Below are 25,823 nucleotides of genomic sequence, written 5' to 3' on the forward strand. Positions count from 1 at the left end.
TTTTTTTTTGCAAAACATTGAGATGCTTACGAAATGCGGCGAAAGGAACAAAAAGCAGAAACTACGGCAGTCAAGACACAGGTTGGAATTAAAATCGGTACGGTGGCAGCAAGACCCGTCTAAAAAAACATGTAATGTCTCCTAATTGAGGGATACGAACAAAAGTTAGAGGAATAGTGATCCCCTCCCTACGGCGCACAATGTACTTGGGTATAATTGTGCACTCTAGCTAAAAAAGAAAAGCTATAATATTTTTATTTCTGCGCTACACAACTAATACTAAAATCCCATGAAATGAGCAAAAAAAAATGTATTAGACCGTTTGAACGGAAAAAATCAAGACCAGCACGTTAGCACCGAACGTACTCTACAAGACGAGATCAAGATCAGGATTAACCTCTACCTCTACATCCCGCCTCGCCCCCGTAGAGTTTAAGTTAGTTGAGAGTTTAAAAGGTGGCAAACCCTCGAACTTTAATAAGGCCTAATCAACGATCCCTCCGTTCAGGTGGCCCTTGGACAGGGCGAACGGCCCGCTGAGCATGAGGAGCCCCATGGCGGCGTCCCAGGTCAGATCATCTACGTCATCCCAGATGGTGGGCGGCAACTCAGTCTCGGAGACCAGATCATTCGGGGTGTGGGTGCCGAGGCCCTGCTCCGCGGGTCCTCCCACCAGGACACCGCTCGGGCCGGCCTCTTGGAGGTCACGGGTGGAGATGTTCCAGTAGGCGCTCGAGAACTTTCCGAGTGTGACCAGCTGCGCTGTCTTGACAGCGTCAGTCATCTGCTGCTCCGAAATCTTCGGGATCCAGATACGGTTCTTCGCGGGACGGCCGGATACTTGCCGCTCTGTTGAGAGGGAAAAAAATAACAAACACAAAATTGACATCTCGTATTCGAAGTCCGACTCACCCCTTCACTATGCGCGTAACCATTAAGCCGTGGATCCATATTGTTTACTCATCATACAACCCACAGCCCGCAGAAGACTCTGATTGAGACGTGTTTCTTTCCTGTAGGACGGTCCCGCCACACTGATCATAAAAAAGACTCTTTGCAGAGGCGTTCGAAGCACACGGATGTATGGAGCAAACACACTTCGAACATATTCTTGAGGCCGCAGGTAATTCTTTCATCGTGTCTGCAGCAACACCGTTGCTTCTGTAGGATACATTGTATGCGCAGTGCGACCTCGACTTCTAGGAACACTGCATAGAGGTCCGATAGTCTCTTTTTCTTTTTAGGAAATCAACTGACGTCTTCCTTAAGTTCTGGACCGGGTAAATTTTGAAAGCATAGAAATACTTTTTAACGGAACTTACTGAAAAACTGTCATTCAAGCATTCATACACCCAAAGAACACTCCTTTCACGCAGCGCTCACTAACAACTTTGTATTTCGTGTTTTACTTCGGCTTTTACACGAAATACAAAGTTGTTAGTGAGCGCTGTGTGAAAGGAGTGTTCTTTGGGTGTGTGAATGCTTGAATGACAACTTTTCGAGTGCGCTAAACGTCGACAAACATGAACAACCAACTCGCCCAATCTCAAATTCTTACAACTTTCTGAAACCTCGAATTTGTCTGTCTATGCCCCCCCCCCCCCCCCCCCCCCCCCCCAACGGGTAAATTTCCATCGCACGACGTTGGAGAGTCACGGGACACTACGATTTGACACCATAATATTACGTCACGTGAACAGGTCATGTGACCTCAGGCCATTTGACACCATGACGTCAATTTCCCCGCTAAATTTAGGGGGAAATGGACGTGAGGAGCCCTTACGTCTTGTTACATTACACCGAGACGGCACGGTTTCGACCCCTAGTGCCACGTAATATAACGTAGCGTGACGTCAATCGTACCTTTAAATTTAGCGAAGACATTAATAAACGAGGTAAATCTTTCACTCCCCGAAACCCCTGCTTATGTCTTCCGAAAGAATTCAAACGAACGCTCCTAAAATACTGCCGTCCACGCAATATAGATAGGTCAGCGAAGATAACACCTCGTAAACAGCTTTAAAACCTGCGCGTAACGTCACATGACGTCACGTCCGGGGGTCCGGCACGGGCGCTGATTGGATGCGAGTGCGGCGCCAGCGTTCGCGTGGGACTATGATAGCAAACGAGCACCACGGGTGAACGCTGACGCGGCACTCGCCTCCAATCAGCGCCCGTGCCGGACCCCCGGACGTGACGTCATGTGACGTAAGGCGCAGGCTTTAAAGCTGTTCGTAAAACACGCTCTTAAAACCAAAACTTAAAACCATGTGACGTAAGGCGCTGTAGTCACCGTCGAGAACTCAAGAAAGCCAGGACGTGGCATATTATGTTAATGCTTCAAGCTTCGTGATTGGTTCGTATATAACGCATATCTAATCTAAAATGTACCTATATATATCTTAACTTTCTACATAAAGGTGAAAATTAGAAATGCTCCGCGAGGAGTCGGACCTCTTTTACTACTGTTCCTGAGGCGAAGACAGGTATAATGTTTTTTACAAAAAAGTGACAGCGAACACTCAATAAATAATCTTATGTCATATGAGAAAAAAAAAGAAAAAAAGAAGAAAGTGGTTTTTAGGACATAAGAGGCGGAATAAGGCAATAACTTTGAAAGTCCGACAATTATACGTTGAGTCAACGTTGGACCAATACGTGGACACGACAAAAGCCCGAAAATATTCTGAAATACTGGACGACGCTTACACTCTAAAGATGAAAAAAAAGAGAAATTCTGAGAATTTTTTTTTGTTTTGTTTGCAGAACACGAAGACAGCCAATCGCGCTGAAACAGTGGAAGGATCACAGCAAATTAGAAAGTAGATATTACAATTAGTTGTAAAAAAAACCCAATGTGCGAAGGAGTAGTGAACAACTGAATGATGTCCATTGTCCCTGAGTAGATGGAAATGTTTTGATCCACTTGTATCCTGGGCTTCGTAACTTGCTGGCATTCTCCTACGTTTCGCCGTAATTCGTGAACTTACGTTTTACAGAAGAAAAAAAACTATCTACATACATGTTTTTAGAGTAGTCCTTGCACTTTATGTGAATATTTAGCTTCAACGTACACACGCACGAAGAATGCTAAAGTCAAATATGGGGGTTTTACGTGCCAAACCAACGACGGGCATCTGACACGCCCCAGCGGAGGACTGAGGATTAATTTCAACCACCTAAAGATCTTTTGACGTGTAACCGAAAGCTCGGCTACCACGTCGCCTTCTCCGCAATAAGTTTCCGTCCACAAAAAATGCTTGGTTAAATCGAAGGGAGCCACACTGCCCGTACATCATACAAAACACGATGTTCGCTTTCAGACATGATGACAGAATCATGTGCGGAAACTCCTCAAGCATGTCCGGAGCATGTTTGCTTTGTACGCACGTGTGCTTCGAACATGCCTGCTGACAGGTTTTGTATGACCAATGAGTTAGGAGCGTCATGCAAAAAAGAAACATGCCTCACGCAGTGTCTGTGTAATGTCTATTACGAAGTAGCTATACTCACTCAGGGGTGTGCGTTTGGTCCCAGCCTTGGTGGACCCAAGCTTCTTGGCAACGTCGCTCCCGCTCCCTGCGGAGGCGGGCCTGTCAGAACGATCGCTGTTGCCAGTGCCGATGCCGGAGTCCTCATCGGAGGAACTCCCTTCGTCGTCCGACGACGGATCTTGTGGCTTCACCTTCACGATGGCGTGCCTGGCAGCCAGGTGGCGCTCCAAGTTGCTTTTGTGACTCGTTCCGTAGGCGCAGACGTGGCATTCGAACGGCGTCTCGCCCGTGTGCACGCACATGTGGCGCGCCAGAAGGCCCTGCCTGTAGAAGATCTTTGGGCACTCGGAGCATACGAACGTCAGGGGACCTCTGCCGTCTTTGCGGTGAACCAGGTCGCGGTGTGTATCCATGGCGAACCTGCTTCCAAACTCCTGGCCGCAGCATTTTCGCGGTTTGAGTAGGTCTCCGTGTTTCCCGTTCACGTGTCGGGCCATGTTGCTACTCCGGTTGGTGCGGTACTTGCAGCCTGGGTGTTTGCACTCGATTTTGCGAGTGTCGACGTTGTCCTCATCGGACGTCTCGTGGTTAGAGTCATCGTACGACCTAAAAATTTCAGGAGAAAAAGAAGAAAAGAAAAACGGCCATCAACCAAGGCGGCCAATATTTGAAAAACACACACTTCTAATTGACTTTTTGGTCCGTGATATCTGGAGGCCCTAAGAAAAAGTTAAAAGAAGGTTCATTGGTGGATTTTTAGGGAATGCGTTAGCATGACCTTCGGGAAACGCCACACACGCCCTTCTTGGGGAAACGCTAACCCTGACCCCTTCACTTTTCTCTTTTGGATTCCCTTTTGCTACCTCTATATTTTGCTGCCCGTTATTGGCTAGGTTGCGGGGTCAGTGTTAGCGTTTCCATAAGGTCATGCTGACGCATTCCCTGAAAATCTGCGAATGAATTTTATTTTGATTTTTAATCTTTGTCGAATACTTGGTCGGGTCAGAGGTAGCATTTGGTTCACAGTCCATTTTTTTTTTTTTTTTGCACAAACCAAGGCATACGTTCCCCGCAAGTTCAGGCTCGTCCCAGTGTCCGCGCGCGCATAGTCTGAAGCCGGGGTCACTCTGCTTATATACATCATACAAAAGACAGTCTGCCAGACATCAGTCATCGCGATATCCGGGGTTCGAATGCCGCTTTAAGCGCCATGCTACATTCGAACCACGGATCTCGTGGTGACTTGCGTTCTAATCTGTTTCCAAAATATTTTTTGTATGATGTAGAAGCAGTGTGACCCCGGATTAACAATACGTCGGACGTTGCCTCGATGGGGAAGCGTCGTATTACTATGCGTGGCTACGTTCCTCATTGAGACGTATCCAAAAAGTGGTCAAAATATACGCCGGACCAAACCAATTCGGCAAAACGAAAATCGGATCCGACGTCATTGTCGAATGACGAGCGCATTTATTGCGCGCAAATCGCAACTACCACCGATTCTAAGCACCCTCCCCCATTTCAAATGTAGACGTCTAAAAAAGTTTGCATGCGAATGTAACCACATTAATTCTGCGCAAGAAATTAGAAATCGGAGACATGTGATGTCAAGTCTGCTCCCCATCAAGGCCGAGCGCCGTTGTCGCGGTCGGTCCCTGACATTCGGTTTTGCCGTCAGTTGATAGATGACGGCACAAAACGCCAATTGCGCTACCGCGCAGACGATTTACCATATAAGCGAAAATTAAAGGGGGGGGGGGGGGGGGGCGTGCAACAATATCCGGACTTCGGCCGAACATTTGTGGAAGATGCGCTCTGACACTTCTCAAGAAAAGAACAGAAAACTGACTTCGCCCTTGTATCGTAGTTGTGTAAAAAAAATAATAAATATTGGCATTTCGGGCACCCCTCAACTCACTCCCAGTCTTCAGGGTCACACCTGGTCTCCCTCCTAGTGACGTAATTCGGGGTGCCGTGTTAGCTACCCGTATGCTCTCTCTGCTGACATTAGCGGGCGTTATGCTGCAGCTTAGAGCCGAGCGAGGTCACGTAAGCTTCTCGCCGTAGTTCCTTAGGCTGCCACTCGCGGCAGCAGGGGGGGGGGGGGGGAAGCTCGACTTTTCTTTTCCCAATATGCAGCGGAATCGCGAAATTTTTGAATGAAGGAGATGTTTTCTCTATCCTTCGGGACACAATAAACAACGTAAAAACGACGAGGGACAAATTCTATTAATCTTAAAATCGTTGCAACCCCCCTTTAAGGCGTGCTGTGTTCTGTTTCCGGTCAGGCCTTTTCCTGTCTTGCAAGCGCGCCTCGTTGTTTGTTCACGACGTTCAGGCGTTCATAACTTTCCCGTCCACCACGAGCGCAAGGATGACTTCGTAATCAGTGAGCTTAAGACACGCAGTGGTGGTCCAGCCAGCTGTGAGTTTGGAGCAATTTTGAGAGCAGAAACAATCTCGTTATGGAGCACGTTTGTATCAGAAAAAGTCGCTTTTTGAGGTCGCACACACGTAAGATTACCGACAAGCATTCATGCGATCAGTTGCATGATTAAAATCAAAATTTACCAGTTATGCTGTACTTTAGTTGGTGAGAGGTTAAAAGTGGAAGCTCCTTCCTCCTCTTTCCACTTTTGCTGAGCGAATGCTGGAGAGGTCCTCCTCTCCCGCGGTCTTTCCAGTGATGCCCGGCTCGGGGCCGGGCATCACTGGAAAGACCGCGGTCATCTGCGGGCCGGATGGAGCGCGTCCGCGGACCGGGGTTTCGAGACCGCTGCTCTAGATATGGAGGTAAATTAGGACCATATAAAGTCTTATCACAGGAAACGAGCAAATAATCAATAAAAATATTCTGGGTTTTCCCTAATGTATAGACATTTTAACAAGTTGCAGGATCGAGGATGCAGATAATTTGACGCGAAGAAAGGCAACAATTCGTAACCAAGCAGTCCCGACCAAGCATGCTAACGAAATGGGAGCCATGCGCGAGCACATTTCTCTAAAACAGTGTCACGCATCCTAACACGAGCCTGCGTAAAAAAAAAAGGGTTACTTGTGCTTGCTAATCTTCTTTAGTGCGCTTCGAAATGCAACTAAAACTGTTAAGACTGCGGTATGTTAGGAATGTCGGTAAAATTGATGGGAACCCTTCGAAACAATGCCGCTATGGTGACTGGAAGGGAAAGCGTGACGGGCGCCTTAAGCGTGCAGTGATAAAGAGAGACGCGAAACGCGATGAAAATTTTCAGAGAGCCTAGATTGTAGAGGGCGTCCATCTCCAACCATGGGGAGCGTTTGCAGTTTAATGGCGGACGCCACCGGTGAAAATTGGTCGCAAGTGCGCTTGGAGGAAAGCGGGCGGAGAGGCTGAGGCACTCGCAGGACGGCCAACGTGTTGTCTCCTCGTTGCGGCTTGTATTGCAAACACGGCCCATGCACCACGTGACCGTCATCGTGCAGTTGGAAACTCTCTTCAATGTAGGCTCTCAAACTTTTCGGCACCGCTGGACTCGTCTGCTGGCTGCAACGCCCCTAGCTGTCCCCAAACATTTCTTCGCGGAATTTTTATCGCGGGATTTAGGTGCACGACCATATTCAACGGAAGAAACGTGCACAATTCATGTATCTACAAGTGGACAATTTCCAATTGTAGAAATCGGAATTATGTCGCTACAAAAACCTGATTCAAAATATAGAGAAGCTATGTGACCTTTCAACACAGACGCTGCGGGCAGCGCGTGTGTTGCAATGAAAATCTCCGTCACCGCAAGGGGCGCTGCAATCTGCAGGCGAGTCGCTTCCATCACAACTGTGCGCAGCCCTTCGCTCCCGTCCATCACACTTTCCCTTCCATCCACCATAAAGCCGCGGAGCCGGAAGCCTCATGGCCCGCCCGGCCGCCTAGGCTAACAAAACCTTGCACCCTGCCGCTAATTAAATCTACCTGTACGCTTTAAACACCAAAATACCAAGAAAAAAAGTACTTAGTTTCGCAAGTCGACCGCAGCTCGAAACACGTCCGCTCCCGCCAGACCCCACCGGATTCCCACGGTTGCCAACTCTTCCAAAAACCAATTTGTTCGCAGATTTGTTCGCCTTGGCGCAGTTGGGAGGAATTAATCCCTTTGAGCCCAGTGAGGCGCAGGCAAGCGGGAATTTATCAAAATGGCGGAACTGGACCGCCCTTGTGAACGGTGAGCACGGACGCGAAGGACAACGGGAACCACGGCGCTGGGCAGCTTCTGTGATACGGCGGAAAAGGTAGCGGGAGTCGATGTCCAAGGGCACATAAACAGAGTTCGGGACCGCGCAGTGGCGTAACTAGGGTCAGCGGCACCCGTGGCAGTGGCCCGCCGCTACCCCCCCTTCCCCCTCCCTCCTTTCACTGGCTAGCTACACAGCTCTGACCGCTGCACCTGTGACGGTCTCCCTACCCCCTAGTGACCACACTGGGACCGCACATTGGTGCAAGAGCGGCCATCCGGAACTCGAGAAAGAAATCGGCGAGTTTGTCCACAGCGAAAAAAGGGGGCAACCGAGGGCTCGTCCAGTCGTAGTAGAGAGTGAAATAGGTTACTTTATGTTTGGTCAAATAAAGGCGAGAGAGAAGAGGTCAAAGAGCTACCGGCGTTTTCCCCCTTGTTGACATTTTAGAAAGTCCCTGATTTGAGGCTACGCCGGTCTATGCATTGCCCGAACATCAATCGCGCTTCTGTTTTAAACTCCCAAAGTTAAGTAGAGCCACGGGCTATGATGGCTACAATCCCCGGTCATTGGCACACCATTGCTCGGTTATAGGGTGCACGAATACTGTCGGAGGACATATGCAGCTTGCACGGAATCTGGCAAGGTGAGTGCGGCAGCAATGGCTTTCGTAGACCGCGTTTCCCTCTCCGCTAAGCCCTCCGCAACGAAGAAGACGCTACTGCGCCTGCGCGCCGATGGTCCTGGCTGTAGAGTTCCGGGTATCGTAGCGTGTTGCGAAGAGCATTGTGGGAGGCGAAAACATTAGCGAGTTTTAGTAGACCGTGTTTCCCGCTCCACTAAGCCCTTCCGCTACTCGGAGCTCTACAGCCAAGGCCATCGGCGCGCAGGCGCAGTGGCGGTTTCTTCGTAGAGGAGGGCTAGCGGAGCGGGAAAATAAGGAGTTGTAGTAGATCGTTTTTTCTCCTCCGCTACGGTATCCCCGAAGAAAACGCCGCAGCTGCGCATGCGCGCCGCCAGCCTTGTCTGCATAGTTCAAGGTCTTGTGGCGGATTACGGAGCGCTATCCGGGTGCTTAGCGGGCTGCGGAAACGGTCTACTACGATGGACCTTTTTCCAGTACGGAGCGCCTCATGACGGTTTCGCCGCCTACTACAAATGGAGGGCAACCGGACTCGCCTTCTCCCATGGAAACAGATTAGTGTCGCAAGAAAACAGTGCCCCCCAAGAATGGCGAAAGGGCGGTCAAGGGAAAAGGGTGTGCGCGTGCGCAGACGCTTACTGGAAAAACGTCCATTCCCTAATTTACGAAAACCCCCTATTGTGGATTGCGTCCGTAAACTGAACACACTTTTCCCCAACGCCATCCTCTCGGCTGTGCTAGGGACATTTTGTGAATGGAGAGCGCACCGAACGCTGAAACGCCGATGAACATGGGGTACGCTCTCAAGGTGCGTAGAAGTTTTCTGGTGATAATTGGTGTTTCAGCGTGTTACTGAATTTATCTTACTATTGGAGCTACGGAGCTTCTTGGAAAAAATGAGTTAGAAGTGAATTCTAGTATATTTTTACCCCGTGAACCCGAATACCCAAACCATTTGCTGCGTAAGTATTGTTAAACGCGAGAAAAACTCGAAAACAGTCGCTGTCCGTGACGTCATCGACGGCTCTTTTGGCTGCCCAAGGCTAGGGAGGCGGGGCTTCAGTCCTATTTTGAAATTGCTCTTGTGGCTCTCCGGCGCATCGCATTGAAATATAATTTTGATATCTGTTATTCTAAAGGCCAAATGAACGCAATTCAAGCGTTTTTTCTCAAATGTAGAAGTGCCCCATCTTCCCTTTAAAGGTGTGACACTGGCTCGATGTCATCATCTAGAACACTTAGTTGAAGGCTCATTTCCGCCGCCGGGTGTGGCTGAAAATTCTCGAAAAGTTAGTTCTATGTTTTTTTTCTGAATCGCGATCACCTGAGCGATATCGTTGACCTATGCTGACCGTCACAGCACGACAAGATTCTTCTTACTTTCAAAATTATTACATAATGTAGCTGGAAAGAAACCTTCAATTTATGTTGCTGAAAGTTGAAACATGCTCAAGCATGTTTCAACTTGCTTGAATTACTGATCGACTCGCTCCGGCAATAGGCCCATCTCGACTTTGCGCTTTTTAGTAGCGCAGAGTCAAAATAAACTTTGCGCGAAAAAAAAAAAAACAAAAAAAAGCGAACACGTTTATTAACATTGCAGGGAAACATCGAAGGCAGCTCACTCCGACCTTCCGGTGTTTATAAACGTTTTATTTGAGGATCCCGTGTGTCTTTTGTCGAGAACTAAAAGCAGCAAAGTTGGGGCGGGCCTATTGCCGGAGTGACTCTGTTAATGATTCAACGAGTCGAAATCGATGCACGAACATGTTTAGGCTTTTAACAGCAGAAAGTGAAGGTTTATTGCCTGCTACATTATGCACTAATTTTGGAAATCAGAAGAGTCTAGTCGGCGCTCTGACGGTCAACATATTTTCACGGCTCTCTGGTATCGCACAGGAGATCGCGATTCAGGAAAACCAATAGAACTAACCTTTCGACGATTTCCAGCCACACCCGACGGCGGAGAGGAGCCTCCAACAAAGTGTTGTAAATGATAAAATCGAGTCAATGTCACCACTTCAAAATATCAATATTAAGATAAAATCTGTTACGAAAAGCTACAAGCTAAAACAGCAATTAGCACGAGAAACCTTGCACGCACATTGCGAGCATACCCCATGTTCATCGACGATACAGAGTTCGGTGCGCGCTCCATTCCCAAAATGTTCCGAGCACAGTCGAGGGGATGGCGCTGGGGAAAAGTCTGTCTAACTTACGGACGCAACCCACTGCCACCGGAGATCGGGGTTATATGAAAAGCGACGGAACTTAAAGACATTGCAGCCGCAATCGCTTTGTCGGATTCCGTGCAAACTACATAGGTCCTCGGACAATATTCGACGCTCTCTGTCGTTATTCGTGCAGCCTATACACCAACTCAACTCTCCTACGTCACGCCGCGGTGGTGGCGCGCCGGACGCACTTCCGGTCTGCGGCGGTGGGCAGAAGTCGCCGTGCCAGATATGGATTCCTGTGTTCCCTTGGAAGAAACGAGACAAAAAACCTGCCTTCTCGTCAAAATGCTGCGATGGGGGCTGTACCAAGAGAGTCTGGAAAGGTTTGAATATCAGTTTTCATGTGTTTTTGGCCCCTCCGTTCTTCCGAGAACGTGGATAGTAGCCGTGAAAAGGGCAAACCAGACGCTGTCGAACTACGATTGCGTGTGCGAGCAACACTTTGTGGTCGCCAGATGTATTTGCTTTGTTCCAATATGAACGAGAGAAAATCGCCAAGTTGTCCGGACCACCCATGGGCTCAGTGCGTCTTCAAATTCACACGGCCGCCTGATCGTTCGAACTTTCGTCTGCTCTTTCAAACTTGTCTACTTTTTGTCGTCAGCTCGTTCAAACGACAGCGGCCCGTAAACAAAACGTTGACCCGGTAATTTGGATGAAAACTAATTGCAGGCCTCAAAACACTTTTGAAGGTTGCTTTGGGTAAGTAGGCTACTTGTAAACAGATACAAGAAGATGTTGATCATTGTTACCAGTGGCCATCACCGACTTGTAATGCCCGATTCTACTTGCGGTTTTCAGTATTGACGTCCACCATCTCAGCTACGGTCCACGCTTTTGCAGTTCGAGCGACGTCGCGACTGAAAATAGCGAACAGAATCTCATCGTGGGAGTCAGACTTTAGCGCCCAATCTGCGGCGTCCACGTGAAATGAATCGCCGCACGTCACATTATTCACGCAAAGTATTGCCTCGTTAGTTTTCCTGAAGCCGCTCAAGTAGTCAGACATTGTTAGCAGGACGTAAAATCAACAATTCCAAACGCGAAAAAGAGCACGGGGACTCCCACCGACGCCGACAACAACGCAATTCAATGGTTTGTTTATGGGCGACGGCGGGCTTTTTGCCCACCATCCACCGCGCATGCGCGGCGCCGGTGGCGCCCGCCAGGGGCGCTCCGGTTTGTTTGTAAAGGGCTTCACCCTATGCCTACCGAAGACAACATAGATTTAATAAAGTCATTGGGTTTTAGAGACAGCGAAGGGAGAGTGGATTTCAAGACTGTAGAGATTACCAAGCAAAGATTAAGTGAATGGTGTCAGAAATCGAGAGAAAACTAGGTATTTTCTTATCCACTGATGGCAAGGGGGTTTCATAGCCTCACTTTCTTTGCACTGCGGAGTGAATATAGATTTCACATTTAAATATTCTAAGCTTAAATGGTAAAACAAAATGGCTAGGTGGCGTAAGCTACCGCCCGATCCAAAGGGCTCAGCCGTATTCATCCATCCATCCATCCAAACATGAGTTGGTGTATAACCGAGCAACGGTGTCCCGATGACCGGAGGATTGTTGCCATTCAACCCCATGGCTCTAATGAAGTTTACGAGTTTAAAACAGAGAAGAAAGCGCGAACAAAGTTCGGGCAATGCATATACACCCAACACCGGCGAAGCCTCTCATCCCAGAGACTTTCACTCTTTCTACCGCCCCAGCAAGGGGAAAAGTGACGGTAGCCCCTTCCCCTCTTCTCTCTCGCCCTCTTTCAGTAAACGGTCTAGTCGCGTCTCCAGCTCGTTGCTCGTTCTCCCGCGGCGGAAACGGGAATCGCCCTAGTGAGGGTCCCCCGATTCTTCTGCATGTTCAGCGGGCACGGCAAAACTGCGGGCGGTCACGGCGGAACTGCGGGCGGTCACGGCTCGCGAAATGGCATTTCTGAAAGCAAACAACACTCTTCATTGTCCTAACGTAGTGCTGCAGCCGGTACCGAATTGTATCTCACTAGAGAGTTTTAGTATCGCGTAGAGAAGCGAACGCAAGCGCTGTGCGTGCGCCTCGTCGCCAATCCAAGACCGCAATTTTGGGTTCCGCGCACGCGCAGTGTGGAACATGCAAAGCTAACGTAAACACACAGCGCTTGCTTTCGCTCGTATACGCAATACTAAAACTCACAACTGTTTCATCGGCTTCCAACGCCAACGCAACGAGCTGCAGTGAGCAGACGTGCAAGCAGGTAGGCGTTCCTTCGAACTGGAAAGGCTGAGGTTGGCAAAACGACGGCACGTAGAAATGAAAGAGCTAAATGTTATTAAAAATTATTAATGAATTAATAATAATGTTATTAAAAATAAAAATTAATTTTGGTGCATTTGGTCTGGAAGGAGTTTGGCGGCTATTTTGTAACTCCTGCCGTTTGTAAAAAGTCGCGACTTTGATAGCAAAATATGCTTTACCCAAAATTAAGGTAATTTTACATAAATTTCTAAATTAACGAGAATTTTTTTATTGATTTTAGACTTCTTATTTCTATAACTTTGCAATTAATTAAAAATGCTGCATTTGGCACCGGTGATTATAATCAGCTTTCTTTTGATTGTCATACTTGTTGGCGCGTTTGAAATTAGATCATAAGCAACAAATTATATTAGAACTTGAAAAATTGCGTAATAAAATATCTGAATTTTAATATTATTATTATTAATACAAATCACTGCAATGTATGCCCCCAATTAACGCCACGATCACAAAAATACGCCATTTAAACATGATAGCCTTTCCGGAAAGGACTCATTTGTCGTTTTTCTATTTAGCATATGAAAAACTCTGACATCGTTATCAAGATAGACAAACAGTCAAACACTGGATGCAATACACAGCCCTATGCGTCATGCGTCAGAAAACTCTCACACTTCAGCTGTCTGACTCAGATTCAGTCTTTGGGGTATTGTAGTGAGAGCAGCGTTTATTAATTTATACGTTTTCTGGACAGATTGTAAAAATTGGACTGTTGCTGTTATTCTTGCGCTAAGAATAATGTTAAAGCAATTAATCATCTAAATACCGAAAAAACATTAAAAGGGCGCAGTTCATTAAGTCACATGACAATCATCTGAGTGAGAAAAGGTAGCGAGAACGCATAAATATCAGCACTGATTTTTTCATCAACTACAATATATGTTACCTCTAAGGTGTATGAACGACCCTGTCTTTGAAGGGACACTGAAATCTCCAAGACATTTTGAAATGCCTTTATCGAACATGTATATCACAAAATAGTTTCCGCGAACAACTTCTTGAACTAAATAATTACGATGTGAGACATATCTTGAGATATAAAAAAAAAAAAAAATCGAAATTAAAACCAATATCGAGAAATTAAATCCCAAATAGAGGTTAGTTTCGGTTTTCAGTCCAGAATCAAAACGTGCCTCCTGGAGTAAGTATTACGCTAAACACCGTTTTAGTTTTCCGGATAAAGGGACGACCTGAGCTTACACTTGCTTCCTGATATTACCAGAAATAATTTGTGTCGCTCAGTGAAGCCAGCACACTAGAGAGGCTCAGCAGCGGCACGCATCTCTGACCCTCGCTATAACTGCCATTTTGGAAAACGAGTGGCGCCACCTATAGTGAGTTGGATTCGCAGCGGATCGTCGTGAGCCGTCGAGGTGACCGTGGGCCAGAGCTGAAGTTCCTTTCCTCTGTGGTATTTATCTTTGCCCGTTTTCGAGTAAATACGGCAGTAATGAGAAATAAAGATCGGATGAAAATTGTCAGTGGGGTGGGGTCCCGTAAGGCACGTCACGACCCACAATGATACGATATTTCTCCTATCGTAGCGGAAGTTGCGCACCAGATGGCGCGACCCGTCAGGGCGTACTCCATTGCAAGGTCTCTTTGCAAGAAAATGGTAGAGTCATCGCCGGAATGCCGGTGATCGCAGTGACAAAAGGCCCGACAATTTTCACTTGCTCAATATCCGCATAAATTCTCCACGAAACATCTCGCGATATAATTCATCGCGAGCACGACTAACTAGGCCTTTGACGTGGAAAGAAATGACCGCTTGATGAACACCGAGAGCAATGTGTTCGGGCAAATTTACGACAGATTCCTCTCGGTCACGGGTTACGACCTCACCAACGAATTGAAATTTAAGGCAATTGGCCCATGCTACTGAAAATAGCCCGTCTAATGATACAGATATTCGAGAGCTGCGACTGACATCCAACAACGCACAAGAAAGGCACGTTCAAAAGTTATTCCGGTGAAAAAAGCATATCACGATGCTTAAAGTAGTAGGATTATGAAAAAGCGTTTTTCGCTCGCGTCGTTCAATTCCGACGGGTGCGACATAGTACGCGAGGCATTTTGCACGAACACCAAATTTATATGAAAGAAAACTAGGCTTCATGCTAAGCTGAGACGAAGTATAGTTTCATCACTTCGCGACACTGCGCGCAACTCTTAGTGGTATTTCAAAAGCACCTCCTTAAAAATGCCACTGAATACATGCGGTACTCGCTACCGCTTGTATACGGCCCTAAGGTGACACGAATACGCGGGAGCACACAGCGCGTGTGCTTCAAAATTTAAGTACGCGGTGCCAAAGACGCTGGCGCGAATTAGGTTACGCGAGAGCGCAGGCAGATTGAAAGTTAGGCATGGCCACAATCCTGTGTCATTGTTAGCTGCACATAATAAGCAAAAACTGTTTGGTGTGTTTGACTAGACTGCCGGCAGGTAGTCAATTCAAATCTTGGACCAGTGACAAAAGAAATCTTACCGCTCTTCTCGTCAAGGTTCAATAAGACAGCAGCTGTTTTGGGTCACTTCCTACCTGCACTACTGCACACTCACGACAAAAGTTTGGGCCATACTATTTGCTTTCCTTAAAAAAAAAAAAAAAAAGTTTTTTTTTCTTTTTTACAGTTACAGCTGTGAATCATAGCAATATCATAGAGGGGGGGGGATGAGGGCGCGGGCAGTTGAAACATCTAGAATTCACCCTTTACCACGCTGCGCAGCCGCGGAGTAGGTTGATGGGATAAATACTAGGTTCCCAGTGACTACCATCAGGAGTTTATAGATTCTTTAATGTTTTGAGGTTTATCGAAGCAACGCCTGTTTAGAGCATTTGTCGTGGGACGAAATTAGCACTGCCAATAGCAATGGCGCCAATGTCAGATCCGGCTGAATAAATATGAATGGATACAAGCGCGTTCCTTTTCATGGAGCATACGTTTACATCCGGATATATTTCCAATAAGAACACTGCAAAATTAAGCTGCGATTTTTTAAGAACTGTGAATCGAAGACAAATAAACTGCGACAAAATCCAATTTTACAGAAAAAAAAGCAATTAAACTTTGAAAACACGCAATTCTAATTTAGGGAATCTTCTGAGATTGGAAGCCAGAGCTTTGAGTTCCGGGAGCTCGGGCTGCCGCTTTAATCGCCAATTGAGGAAGCGCTACCATGGTCGCAATTTTTGGTGCGCGATCAACGAAGAGTTCAAAATATCGCTCGAATCAAACCAGGGCCGGCTCGCTAGAATCACCGTGTCGACTGAGTCTGTGTGAAAGAAAGCACTGCCAAAGCCAACGCACGAGCGGACTGGCACGGGACGTCGAGTCCCAACCGCTCGCGCGCCACAGTCTTGGCAAGCTTTTTTTCACACTGTCTAAACTAAGACGCGGATTCAGGTCTCCCCTTGTCGTACTTCTGATGAAGATTCCGTACACTTACCGTTCAACTTTCTTAGGAGGGCCTCCAAAATGGCGACCCATGCCTCTTGTCCGAGAGTTGAAGTTCGAGGTGTCCGTTCGGCGACTGGATTAGTCGCCAATTCGGTGTGTCTATTGAGGACGAAAGGTGTCCGTTCGAGGTGTCCGTTCGGCGACTGGACTAGTCGCCAACTCCGTGTGTCGAGTGAGGACGAAAGGTTATAGTCTTGGGAGAAAGTTGCGCCAAAGCACCACCTATGCCTTATCAGATTGTCCGGTTCAAACTGAATGAGTCACAGGGAAAGAGTGAATGTCCTCCACCCTGCGAACCCTTGGGTATGGTCCTTTGTTACCTCTTAGCAGTGTTGGAAAAGCACTTAGAAGAAGTTGTAGACAAACAAAAACAAAAAAAAAAGAGGGAAAGAAAAGATAACTTCTTTTGACCTAAGTGAAAAGAAGTGAAGCACTTAAAAAAAGTTATAGACAAAAAAAAAAAAAAACAGTGAAAGAAGGGATCACTTCTTTTGACCTGAGTCTGCTTGGAGGAGAGGCAAGACATTCACCTTCTGGTCCTCCAGACGGACATGAATTTCCGTGGAACGCATTTTTTTTTAAAGAAAATCTGGGCGCGTCAGCAGTCGAAAACAAAAGTGAAAGAACCTAGACAGACCAAAAGAAGAGACATAAGCGCGAAACACATATACGACGAAACCGTCCGATCCGACGTGCGGACTGCCGGAATGACCTTGGGGGAGAGGGTTTTCGTAGCATCGGAGAGCGTTGAAAACCGTCGCCTCCGACCGTCGCATTGCGCGGTCGAACGTCAGATCGGACGGTTTCGTCGTACATGTGTTTCGCGCTATAGATGTACGTTGGGGGTACGCGTGGCGTCAACGTTGTCATCCGTGTTTTTTATGGGACTTCAGCTGCCGCGCTTTGAGAACTAGTCTGACCACCGTGGATGGAAAAAGCTCTGGAGTAATTGTGTTTAATGACAAAAAGAGAGAACCCCTGAGGATACAAGACAGTGTAATAGACCATGTAGGAAAATACAAATATCTGGCAGTCTGGCTCAATGAGGAAAGGAAATATCTGGAGGAACATGAAGAGAATAAAATTAGAAAAGGGGAAATAAATAATCTATTATGAAACTCAAGGCATTATGGAACTATAATAGATATAAAGGGGTCAGATGTATATGTAAAGGTGTTATGGTACCAGTAGTACTTTTTGGCAAGGGGTTGCTTGCATGAACTCAAAGGTTCAATCAGGGTTAGAGATTTGACAAAAAAACCGTATGCAGATTGGCACTGGGAGCACATGGAAAAACACCAAATAAGGGAGTACAGGGGGACATGGGCTGGTCGTCTTTAAAGAGCAGGAAGGCAATTAATAAGTTGAAATTTGAACAATGGTTGCCCAAATGGATGACACGCGGTGGGCACGGAAGGCATTCAAGTATTTATGCGTGAAAAGTTTAAGTACAAATGAACAAACCGAACCCAAAACTTACATTTAAATTCCCACACAGTAGTGATGGGGTTGAGGAGACTACTATAGTACTAATAGAAAAATTAAAGCGGAAGAAAAAGAAAATAAAAAAAAAACGTGGGAGGTAGAAATGCAGGGAGTATAAGCTCTAACTATGTACAGGCCACAAAAACAGGACATAAGCAAGCAAAATGTTTTTGACAATTCACTGGGAAGTTTTCTAACTGTTTGAGGTGAGAACATGAGTTTTGAGGACGAGTACGTATAGGGCTAAATTTCAGGAGACAGACACATTATATGCCGCTTGCCATAATGTGAGCGAGACACTAGAGCACTTGCTTTTGCAGTGCGCGGGGCTTCGCCCTGCCCTCTCTGAAGGGGTAAAGGATTTGGCCGAGGCCCTGGGTTTTCCCGGCGACGATGGAAGGACGGAAGTGAAAAGGATTACAGTCACAAAGAAGCAATACATTTAATGATGCACAACTAACACTGGTGGGGACAGGCGGAACAGAGGAAAATTGGGACTCCCTCCGGTGTGGCTCCTGTGCAAAAAGTCCCATGTCTCCCAGTGGGTCTGGTGCTGGGATAACGCCAACTAGGTTTGAGCAGAGAAATATTGGCGACACTCTCGCCGAGGGGAAGAGGCGGGGGTGATGTTTTTAGTTTTCTTGGCCGATCCCCCAAAGGTACCCTGGTGATATCTTACACGGCCTGGTGATAGTTAAGGGAAGAAAATTGGCTTATAGAAGCATGGGAGGAATCATATTTTTGTATTTTTAGACTTAGGTTAACTGGCACAAGCTACCACCCGTTACAAAGAGTATAGGCAATAACATCCATCCATCCATCCATTTTTTGGCGGCGGACTGGAAACCGTGGGTACGCCTCAGCAATGCTTGACCGTCGGACGATCTGCCCACAACAGCAGCGGACGCTACTCGCCGTCCCAGCCAATCTCGCTCTGTGAACGCATCACGTGAATGCGTGCGCTGTTCTTCGGCCCACTCGTCTGGAGGGCGGGCGGCGGAGAAAAGCTCACCCCAAAACTGTTCGATGCGGAGAGAAGCTCACCGGCCTTTTGACGGATGGGGAGAAAAGGTCACCTACGAATCTAAGAATCGAACGTTCACTCATGCGAAACACGTTCACTCATCCGAAGTATGCTGGGACGCCTTATGCGCATGCGGTCATTCTGCACTCGTAGCTTCCGATCGGAAGCCTTGTATTTCATCGCTTATTTCTGTTTGTAAAATCCTCGGACAAGTTGTAATCAAATAATAACGATAAAAAGGAAAGTTGTCGCAGATTTAACAAATATTAAAAAAATAACGAAGGATCGTGACCCTAAACGAGGCCAAGGATTGCTTTCACACTGTCAAGCGCGAAAGTAGAGGCGTCCGCTGAGGTAGGTGATAGAGTGACGATTGAAAGCGTGCTTTTGATCTTCTCGCCAAATACGCTTTCGTGTGGAGCGACGGAAAGTTTTTGAAGGTGTTCGGTTTAGAGGTGGCACGAGAGAAACGACGACAATTAAATTCCTGTACTTTTTTATTTCTTAATCAGGCATAATTTCCTGTGTTTACAAGCACTACGGGCAACCTTAAAAAAATATTATTGCAGTTTACAGTTTTGAGGATTCCAGTGTGAGGAAAAGAACAATGTAGTTATGACGTCATGAGACTCATAGAAGCAGGCGCCTTGAAGAATTGAAAGCACTTAGCTGGCGGGAAGGGTGCAACATTTAGAGTATGCGCAGACAAAGACACAATGCAACCGCTAAAAAGAAAGATAAAAAAAAAAAAAAACTGAAGCAGACACAGGATGTTGGAAGGCGTGGTGGCCTTTCTTGACACTTTTATCGTGACACCGAAGTTCGAACTTCCACATTCTCTGTTGTAGAGTGCGCGAGGGGGGGGGGGGGGGGGGGGGCTTAGAATATCAGAATAGAATCAACCACAAGGCAGACATTTGCTTATATTTAATAACAAAAAGGATAACAACGGAATTAGGCATTCCTTGCGTCTAATTTCTGTCTTCCTTAGAGTGGACATCCCGGGGTGCGGCAACCGAAGCCTCCCATCGTCTTTTCTACACGCTACGGCGATCCGACGTACGGTGCCTGAAAGAGAACCCGTAAATAGAAGGAGCGGTTCACGTTTGTTTATCATCCTGCGACTTCAAAATGCACAGAAGGCGGTACTATGACGAGACAGGGTCCAGACCCGCTTTGCGATGTGGTTTTTCTGTTTCCTTAAGCCAGGGCCACACTGCTTGTAATCCATACAAAAGACAGTGTGCAAACATTTCGAAAAAAAAAAAAAAAAACCCACGAGACTGGGACAATAAGGGACGGACAAACATAAAGTCTCTGTTGAGAGTCGAGACTTTGCGTTTGTCCGTCCCTTATTGTCCCAGTCTCGGGTTTTTTTCCGAAATGTTTAACCACCACCAGTTCGTTTGTGTTCTTAAGCCTAGTTCAGACAGTTGCGTTTGACTGCTTTTGACTGCGTTGCGGCAGAGAGAAACCACGACATCCCTGCTGCTTATATCGCGTGCCATGATGATTCCTTGAATTGGAGTCCCCGCTTCATACGAAGCACAGATGTGCCGGTGACTCGCTTTCGGTTCTCGACGCAACGCAGTCAAACGCAAGTGTCTGAACCGGCCTTTACCTTTTGTTCACAGTGCGCAAACATGCGTCACCGCAACGTCCGTGGCTTAAATGCCGCGTGCCAAGTTTGCCCCTCGAACTCATTGCCATGCGGCGTTTGAAGCACGGATCTCGCGGTGCCTCGCGTTCGATTCCGTATGCAGACTGTCTTTTGTAGGATGTATAACCGATGCGACTCTTTCTTCAGTGCTCTGCAGTGGGAGACGGCCCATTCGCCACATGCCCATTCGTCATAGGGCAACTAGTATCAGGCCAGTTTGGCACAGCGGAACATTCGTCATAGGGCGATTCGCCACCCGGACGACCTGTCACACAATAGTTACAAGATAGTAGGGAGTTTCGGAATAACGTACGTGATTTTAGTGCGCGCTAGCACTAAATTCAGCGCTTGCGTTAGCGCATGCAACGCAAGAAAGTTTTGGAATAGCGTTTCTCCGCTGCGACGCAAAAGCCAAGCATTCCGCGCTTGCAACGCCACCAAGATACAGTCACAGTTTTTATTTCACACACGAAATGCTGTAACTTTTAGATTTGTTTAAACGGGAGAATGCGACGCGAGCAGTCGACCGGTCATGTCCGCTTGCCCCGTCTCGGCAAGAGGACTCGTCTCGGCAAAAGGACGCACAGGCTTCCGTGCGGCGGCTATTTCAATTATTAGTTTTCTGAGCGTGGAGGGCCAGCAGAACGCGCGGGTATCCGGCGTTTGTGAGGCGGCTGAGCTGACCCTCCAGGGCTAGATGGGGAGAGGTGTTGGCAGGACTTTATGCGGGTAGAGGAGATGAGACTTTTTGCGATGCCTGCTTTTACAGTCTTTGAGTGGTGGCTTGAAAATGACAGCACCGGCTTCTGCGACCGCTGCCGGAAGCGCCAGCAAGTGCCTCCCTGGGTGGCTACGAGGCGTACATCCAGGAACTGGAGACCCTCCGCCGAGGGGTCCTCCCTGGTGAAGCTCAGGCCGTTTGCGTTGTCTGTGAAGGCCTTCTGGATGGTGGCGGTGGGCGCGCCAGAGTCGTGGAGCACCAGATAATCGTCCACATATCTTACACCTGGGTTCCTGGGGTGAAGCTGTACAGTTGCTCCTTCACGGCCTGATCCACGAAGGAAAGGTAGACCTCACTGAGCGCAGGTGCCAGGCAGGACCCGATGCAGACGCCCGATTTTTGTAGGTATATATTTCCGGGGTCTAGGAGAACTCGTCACAAGCCAACTCGCCACAGCCAACTCGTCATAGGTAAACTCGTCAAATAGGGCAAGTCGTCATAGAGCATCTCGTACACGGGGAAGTCGTAATAGAGGGCAACTGGCCACTTGTCCACTTCGTCACAATTTTACCTTTTTCGCCGATTCTGCTCTCCTGTTCTCCTGATGACATCGGTGATCTTTTCATCGGTGGTGATTTTCGCCTTGCAATGCTTTCTATCTCTACCGGCGTCGGAGTCTCCTCGACTACGCGGGGATACGAATACCCTTCGTACAGAAGCATGGGAGCGCCACGCTGGGTTTTAGTTAGCTCCATCTTAGGAGACGCGGTCGTACTATGTAAAGTTCCGCACTATCGCCGCTACATATATATACGTATTCGAAGCCGATTCAAAGGAAAAGCCTTTTTGTAAAATGTTCCCTTTACCAGAATCTCGGTAGATCTTGTACAATAAAGAACAAAGAAGACGCCTCCAAAGACGAAACCTAGCTGCAACGCTTCCTAGCATCTGGTGTAAAATCTGCATGTCACAGGGTGACCCGTTTCTCATTGTGCAGTACGTTCCGACCACCGTGGTTCCGACCTAGCAAAGCTTCCGAAAAGGGTGTAATAACAAAGGGACGTCGAAAGTAAAGATAACACCGAAAAGCCGATCACAACCGCCACTACAAACAAATAAAAGGAGAGGCCAAGTTTGAAACTGCGACAATTAGTTCGACGCAAAAACTTTTCAGGTTAAAGAACCCCCCCCCCCCTCCCCCCACCCTCTAAAAAAAGTCTGTGACGAACTTTGCAATAACGAGAAAGTCAGTGCGACCACTTCCCCTACTACGGGTTTACCTAGAACGAGATGCCCTCTTTGACCAGTTCACCTATGACCAGTTTCCCTATGACGACTTGGCTGTGACGAGTGGGCCTGTTCCCATATTTCCGTCATGCTCCACCATCGTGGACCGAAGATATACTCTGATTAATTGCAAGAACGCGCTGAGGGGGATGCCGGAAGAATTTTGGAATTTGACGATGCCCTGTGCAGTGATGGCTTTTTCTACCGCATCCAGGAGAATGTTGAAGTCGAGGCTGTAGTACATGTCGGTGATGGCTAGGGAGAATAATGTGGTACATGGGCCTGATGTGTGAAGAAGCTGGAGAGCTGGGGGGGAGTTCCTGAGAGCTGCCTACGCGGAAAGGCTGGTCCAGGGAGACGGCTGCCAGGTGCTTCTGTAGGTAGAGAGCCAGATGCTTCTGCCAGCATCCATTTTCTGATACGATGCTCCTAAGCGGGATCTCCGTCTTGTGGGTCTTGGCGGTGAAAAAACACTTTTAGGTACTGGTTCGCAGGGGCCGACACTCTCGTGAGAGGCGACGAAAAGTTGTTCGACCTGCAGATGTCTTTGACTTCCGAACGGAGGGTGTCGGACGGCCTTTTCTTATCGGGGACGAAGGTTTTCTTGATGGCGAGTTCAACCTTCTCACCGAAGTTAGACTCGTTCAAGACCACAAACACTCCTGTCTTATCTGCCTCCAAAAGCCTCAGGTCAGACTCCCTGAGTTCATTCACCACTTGTGGAAATTCTGGTTTGGTTGGGTAGGTTGCTCCATGCATGCACACCCAACGGGAACCAACACCGAGGAACTCTTGTCGGGCAGGCTCTGTAATTCTCAACGCGATCTGGTGTACCGCTGCGAGCTGATCCACTCTTGACAGTGTGACAGAAGGAGCAAATTCGGGTCCATTTGAGAGCAGCGCCTCGGCTTGCGGTGAAAGGTTCGAGCCCGAGAGATTTAGCGGTGGCTGAAGCTTGGGGCACTGGTTCGCTCGTTTTTCTGTGGATGCGGTTGCAATTACGACCTTCCAAGATGAATCAAGAAGGTCTTGGCCTGACTTGATTAGAAATATGTACGAAGGGTGAACAGTAAAGCGGGCACCGAAGATGCCTGTCATATGAGACCGGGAAGTGATTTCTGCATGACAAGAATTTCCTGCGAGAGCTCGCTGCGTGCTATCTGCATGACTCTGTAGTTGGCAGTCCAGCTGGCAGAGTTGAATCCAAATACCTGGTGGGACGGCGGAGTGAGGGATGGTCTTCCAGAGGTACAGTCCAAAGTATCGCAGGCGCAGGCGGAGGAGATACAGTCTCGAGATGAAGATGGCGGCACGGAGAAAGGGGCCTGGCTGGAAACCCGAAGGTCCGATGCGTGGCGGTTGTGGACGTGACAAACACATAGCTCTCGTAAATAATATACTTGTTAGTGAGCGCGTTGGTAATGATATAAGTTTAGAAAGAGTTATATACGCAAAGACAGAAGACGGGACAACACATCTTTCAACTTTCAACAAACAAATGGTTCATTGCCGGACGCTTCGCCTTCTGAACTCCACTATAGGAGGGGGAAATTTAAAAGGAAAGGGAAGGGGAAGGAGGGGCAAGACAAGGCCCCGCACGGAAGCCTGCCTGGCAAAGGTACACCACAATCCCCTATTTCCACAACACCGCCCACCGACTAAAAACAGTGGCTAGAAGCTTCGACATAGCCGTTGCGTTTTCGTGCCCTTCAAGTTGAGCGCAATGTGCCCGCCTGGTGAACTCTTCCCTCCTCCCAGGATCGACTGTGCCAAGAGGCACGCGGCACCCTTTGTTCCATGTGCGGTCGGACGGGTGTATCCCGTGCCCTTCTCGTGCGGGGCAGAGTACATCGGGCAGACGTGCCGCTGCCTCAACGACCGCCTGCGCGAACATGAAAGAGAAATAGCAAGAAACGACGAGGACTCCCAACACCCCATGGTCCATCAGCTCAAGGTTTGCGCTCCCTGTGCCCCTGAGTTCCCGTCCGCGCGTGTTCTGGGGGCCGACAAAAACCGCTACGGGCGCGATATCGTGGAGGCGTACGCCATAAAAGAGGCGCCGAAGAACATTTAGTCGGCCTCGTTGTCGCTGTCGGAAAGAGAGGTGACATTTCTGAGACCGGAGTTGACGACCTTGACGGGCAGGGCGAGTGACCCTTGCTCCTCAGAAGGAAATCGGGACGCCTCCTTCCTTCCTCTCCTTCCCGTTGTCTCTGCGGTTCCTTTCCCCCAGTTTTTCTCCCGGGGCCTTGTCTTGCCCCTCCTTCCCCTTCCCCCTCCTTTTAAATCTCCCTCTCCTATAGTGGAGTTCCGAAGGCGAAGTGTCCGGCAATAAACTATTTGTTTGTTGAAAGTTGAAAGATGTGTTGTCCCGTCTTCTGTCTTTACGTATATAACTCTTTCTAAACTTATACACAAAATGGTGTTACTTCTTTTTCTTTTTTATTCCTACGAAATCGCATAGAGTCCCTATAAGTCAGAGCCCCAAAATGGCCGATGGAAGTAGTCATCCCCCGTTGTCAGACTGCGCTGCTGTGGTTGCCAGACTGTCAAATACTCTTTAAGAAGGCCAAACTCTCTCAGTATAAACGGCTCTGTCGCAAAGGCCCTCTGGCCCCATCGGAAGACGACGACGACGCTCCAGGCAGGGCGATCGAATTTGTCGAGCTGCTACTTATCCGCGATTTGCGCAGGCTGCAAAGGCTAGAACAGAAAGGCGATTACTGCGAAGGCGATTAGTACGTTGGCACTGACGGACGAAGTTAGTTTCCGCCGCCTGAACCTGGACAAGTCTTTTCGGACGGATCGAGAATTCGGGGTCTGTTAGGCCTAGAGCCAGACAAGTCTGGCGTCGGCAGAGCTGGACGGACTCGACATTGCTGCTGGTGTCAGCTGCGGAAAAGACGGAGGCCCTACGCAAGCAAGCAACGGATCCCAATGGGGGTCCATCGAAGCCTCTGGAAGCGAAGATTCCCGAGCAACGAGCGAAAGCCACCTTCAAGCCAGGCTAAATGGTACGAGGCCCACGTACGTTAAGTCTGCTCGACGGCGGGTCGCGATTAGCGAAGCGGGGGAGGGGCTTCACAAACGAATTCGAAGACCGAGTGCCGAGAGTATCGACACCATAACGTCGGAAGTACCGGAGGACAGCACCGAGAACTCCATGGAAGTCAACGAGACAGAGGGCGGTTCAAGAGGGGAATCCAAGACCTATGAAGGTCCTGATAATGAGGGTGAGCCATGGCAAGAAGTGTATTACCGAAAGCGCAAGGCAAGGAAAGAAACGATGGACGTCGACACGCTTGCTA

At 48.2% G+C, this 25,823-nt stretch overlaps 1 protein-coding gene and 1 pseudogene across 1 annotated transcript; both read right to left on the reverse strand.

Annotated features, from left to right (window-relative positions):
* LOC121835275 (zinc finger protein 484-like) lies at positions 1 to 16,498 on the reverse strand. The gene is made up of 3 exons (XM_042289286.1): positions 16,328 to 16,498; positions 3,514 to 4,100; positions 1 to 849 (listed from the first exon to the last, which is right to left on the reverse strand). Exons 1-3 carry the CDS (start codon positions 16,366 to 16,368, stop codon positions 485 to 487), a joined length of 993 nt encoding a protein of 330 aa, XP_042145220.1. The 5' UTR covers positions 16,369 to 16,498; the 3' UTR covers positions 1 to 484.
* Positions 16,499 to 19,460: 2,962 nt separating this feature from the next.
* LOC121835207 lies at positions 19,461 to 23,895 on the reverse strand (annotated as a pseudogene).
* Between the last annotated feature and the right edge of the window lie 1,928 nt (positions 23,896 to 25,823).

Source organism: Ixodes scapularis, unplaced genomic scaffold, assembly GCF_016920785.2.
Source record: "Ixodes scapularis isolate PalLabHiFi unplaced genomic scaffold, ASM1692078v2 PGA_scaffold12__126_contigs__length_90152505, whole genome shotgun sequence".
In the NCBI taxonomy this organism is placed as follows: Eukaryota; Metazoa; Arthropoda; class Arachnida; order Ixodida; family Ixodidae; genus Ixodes; species Ixodes scapularis.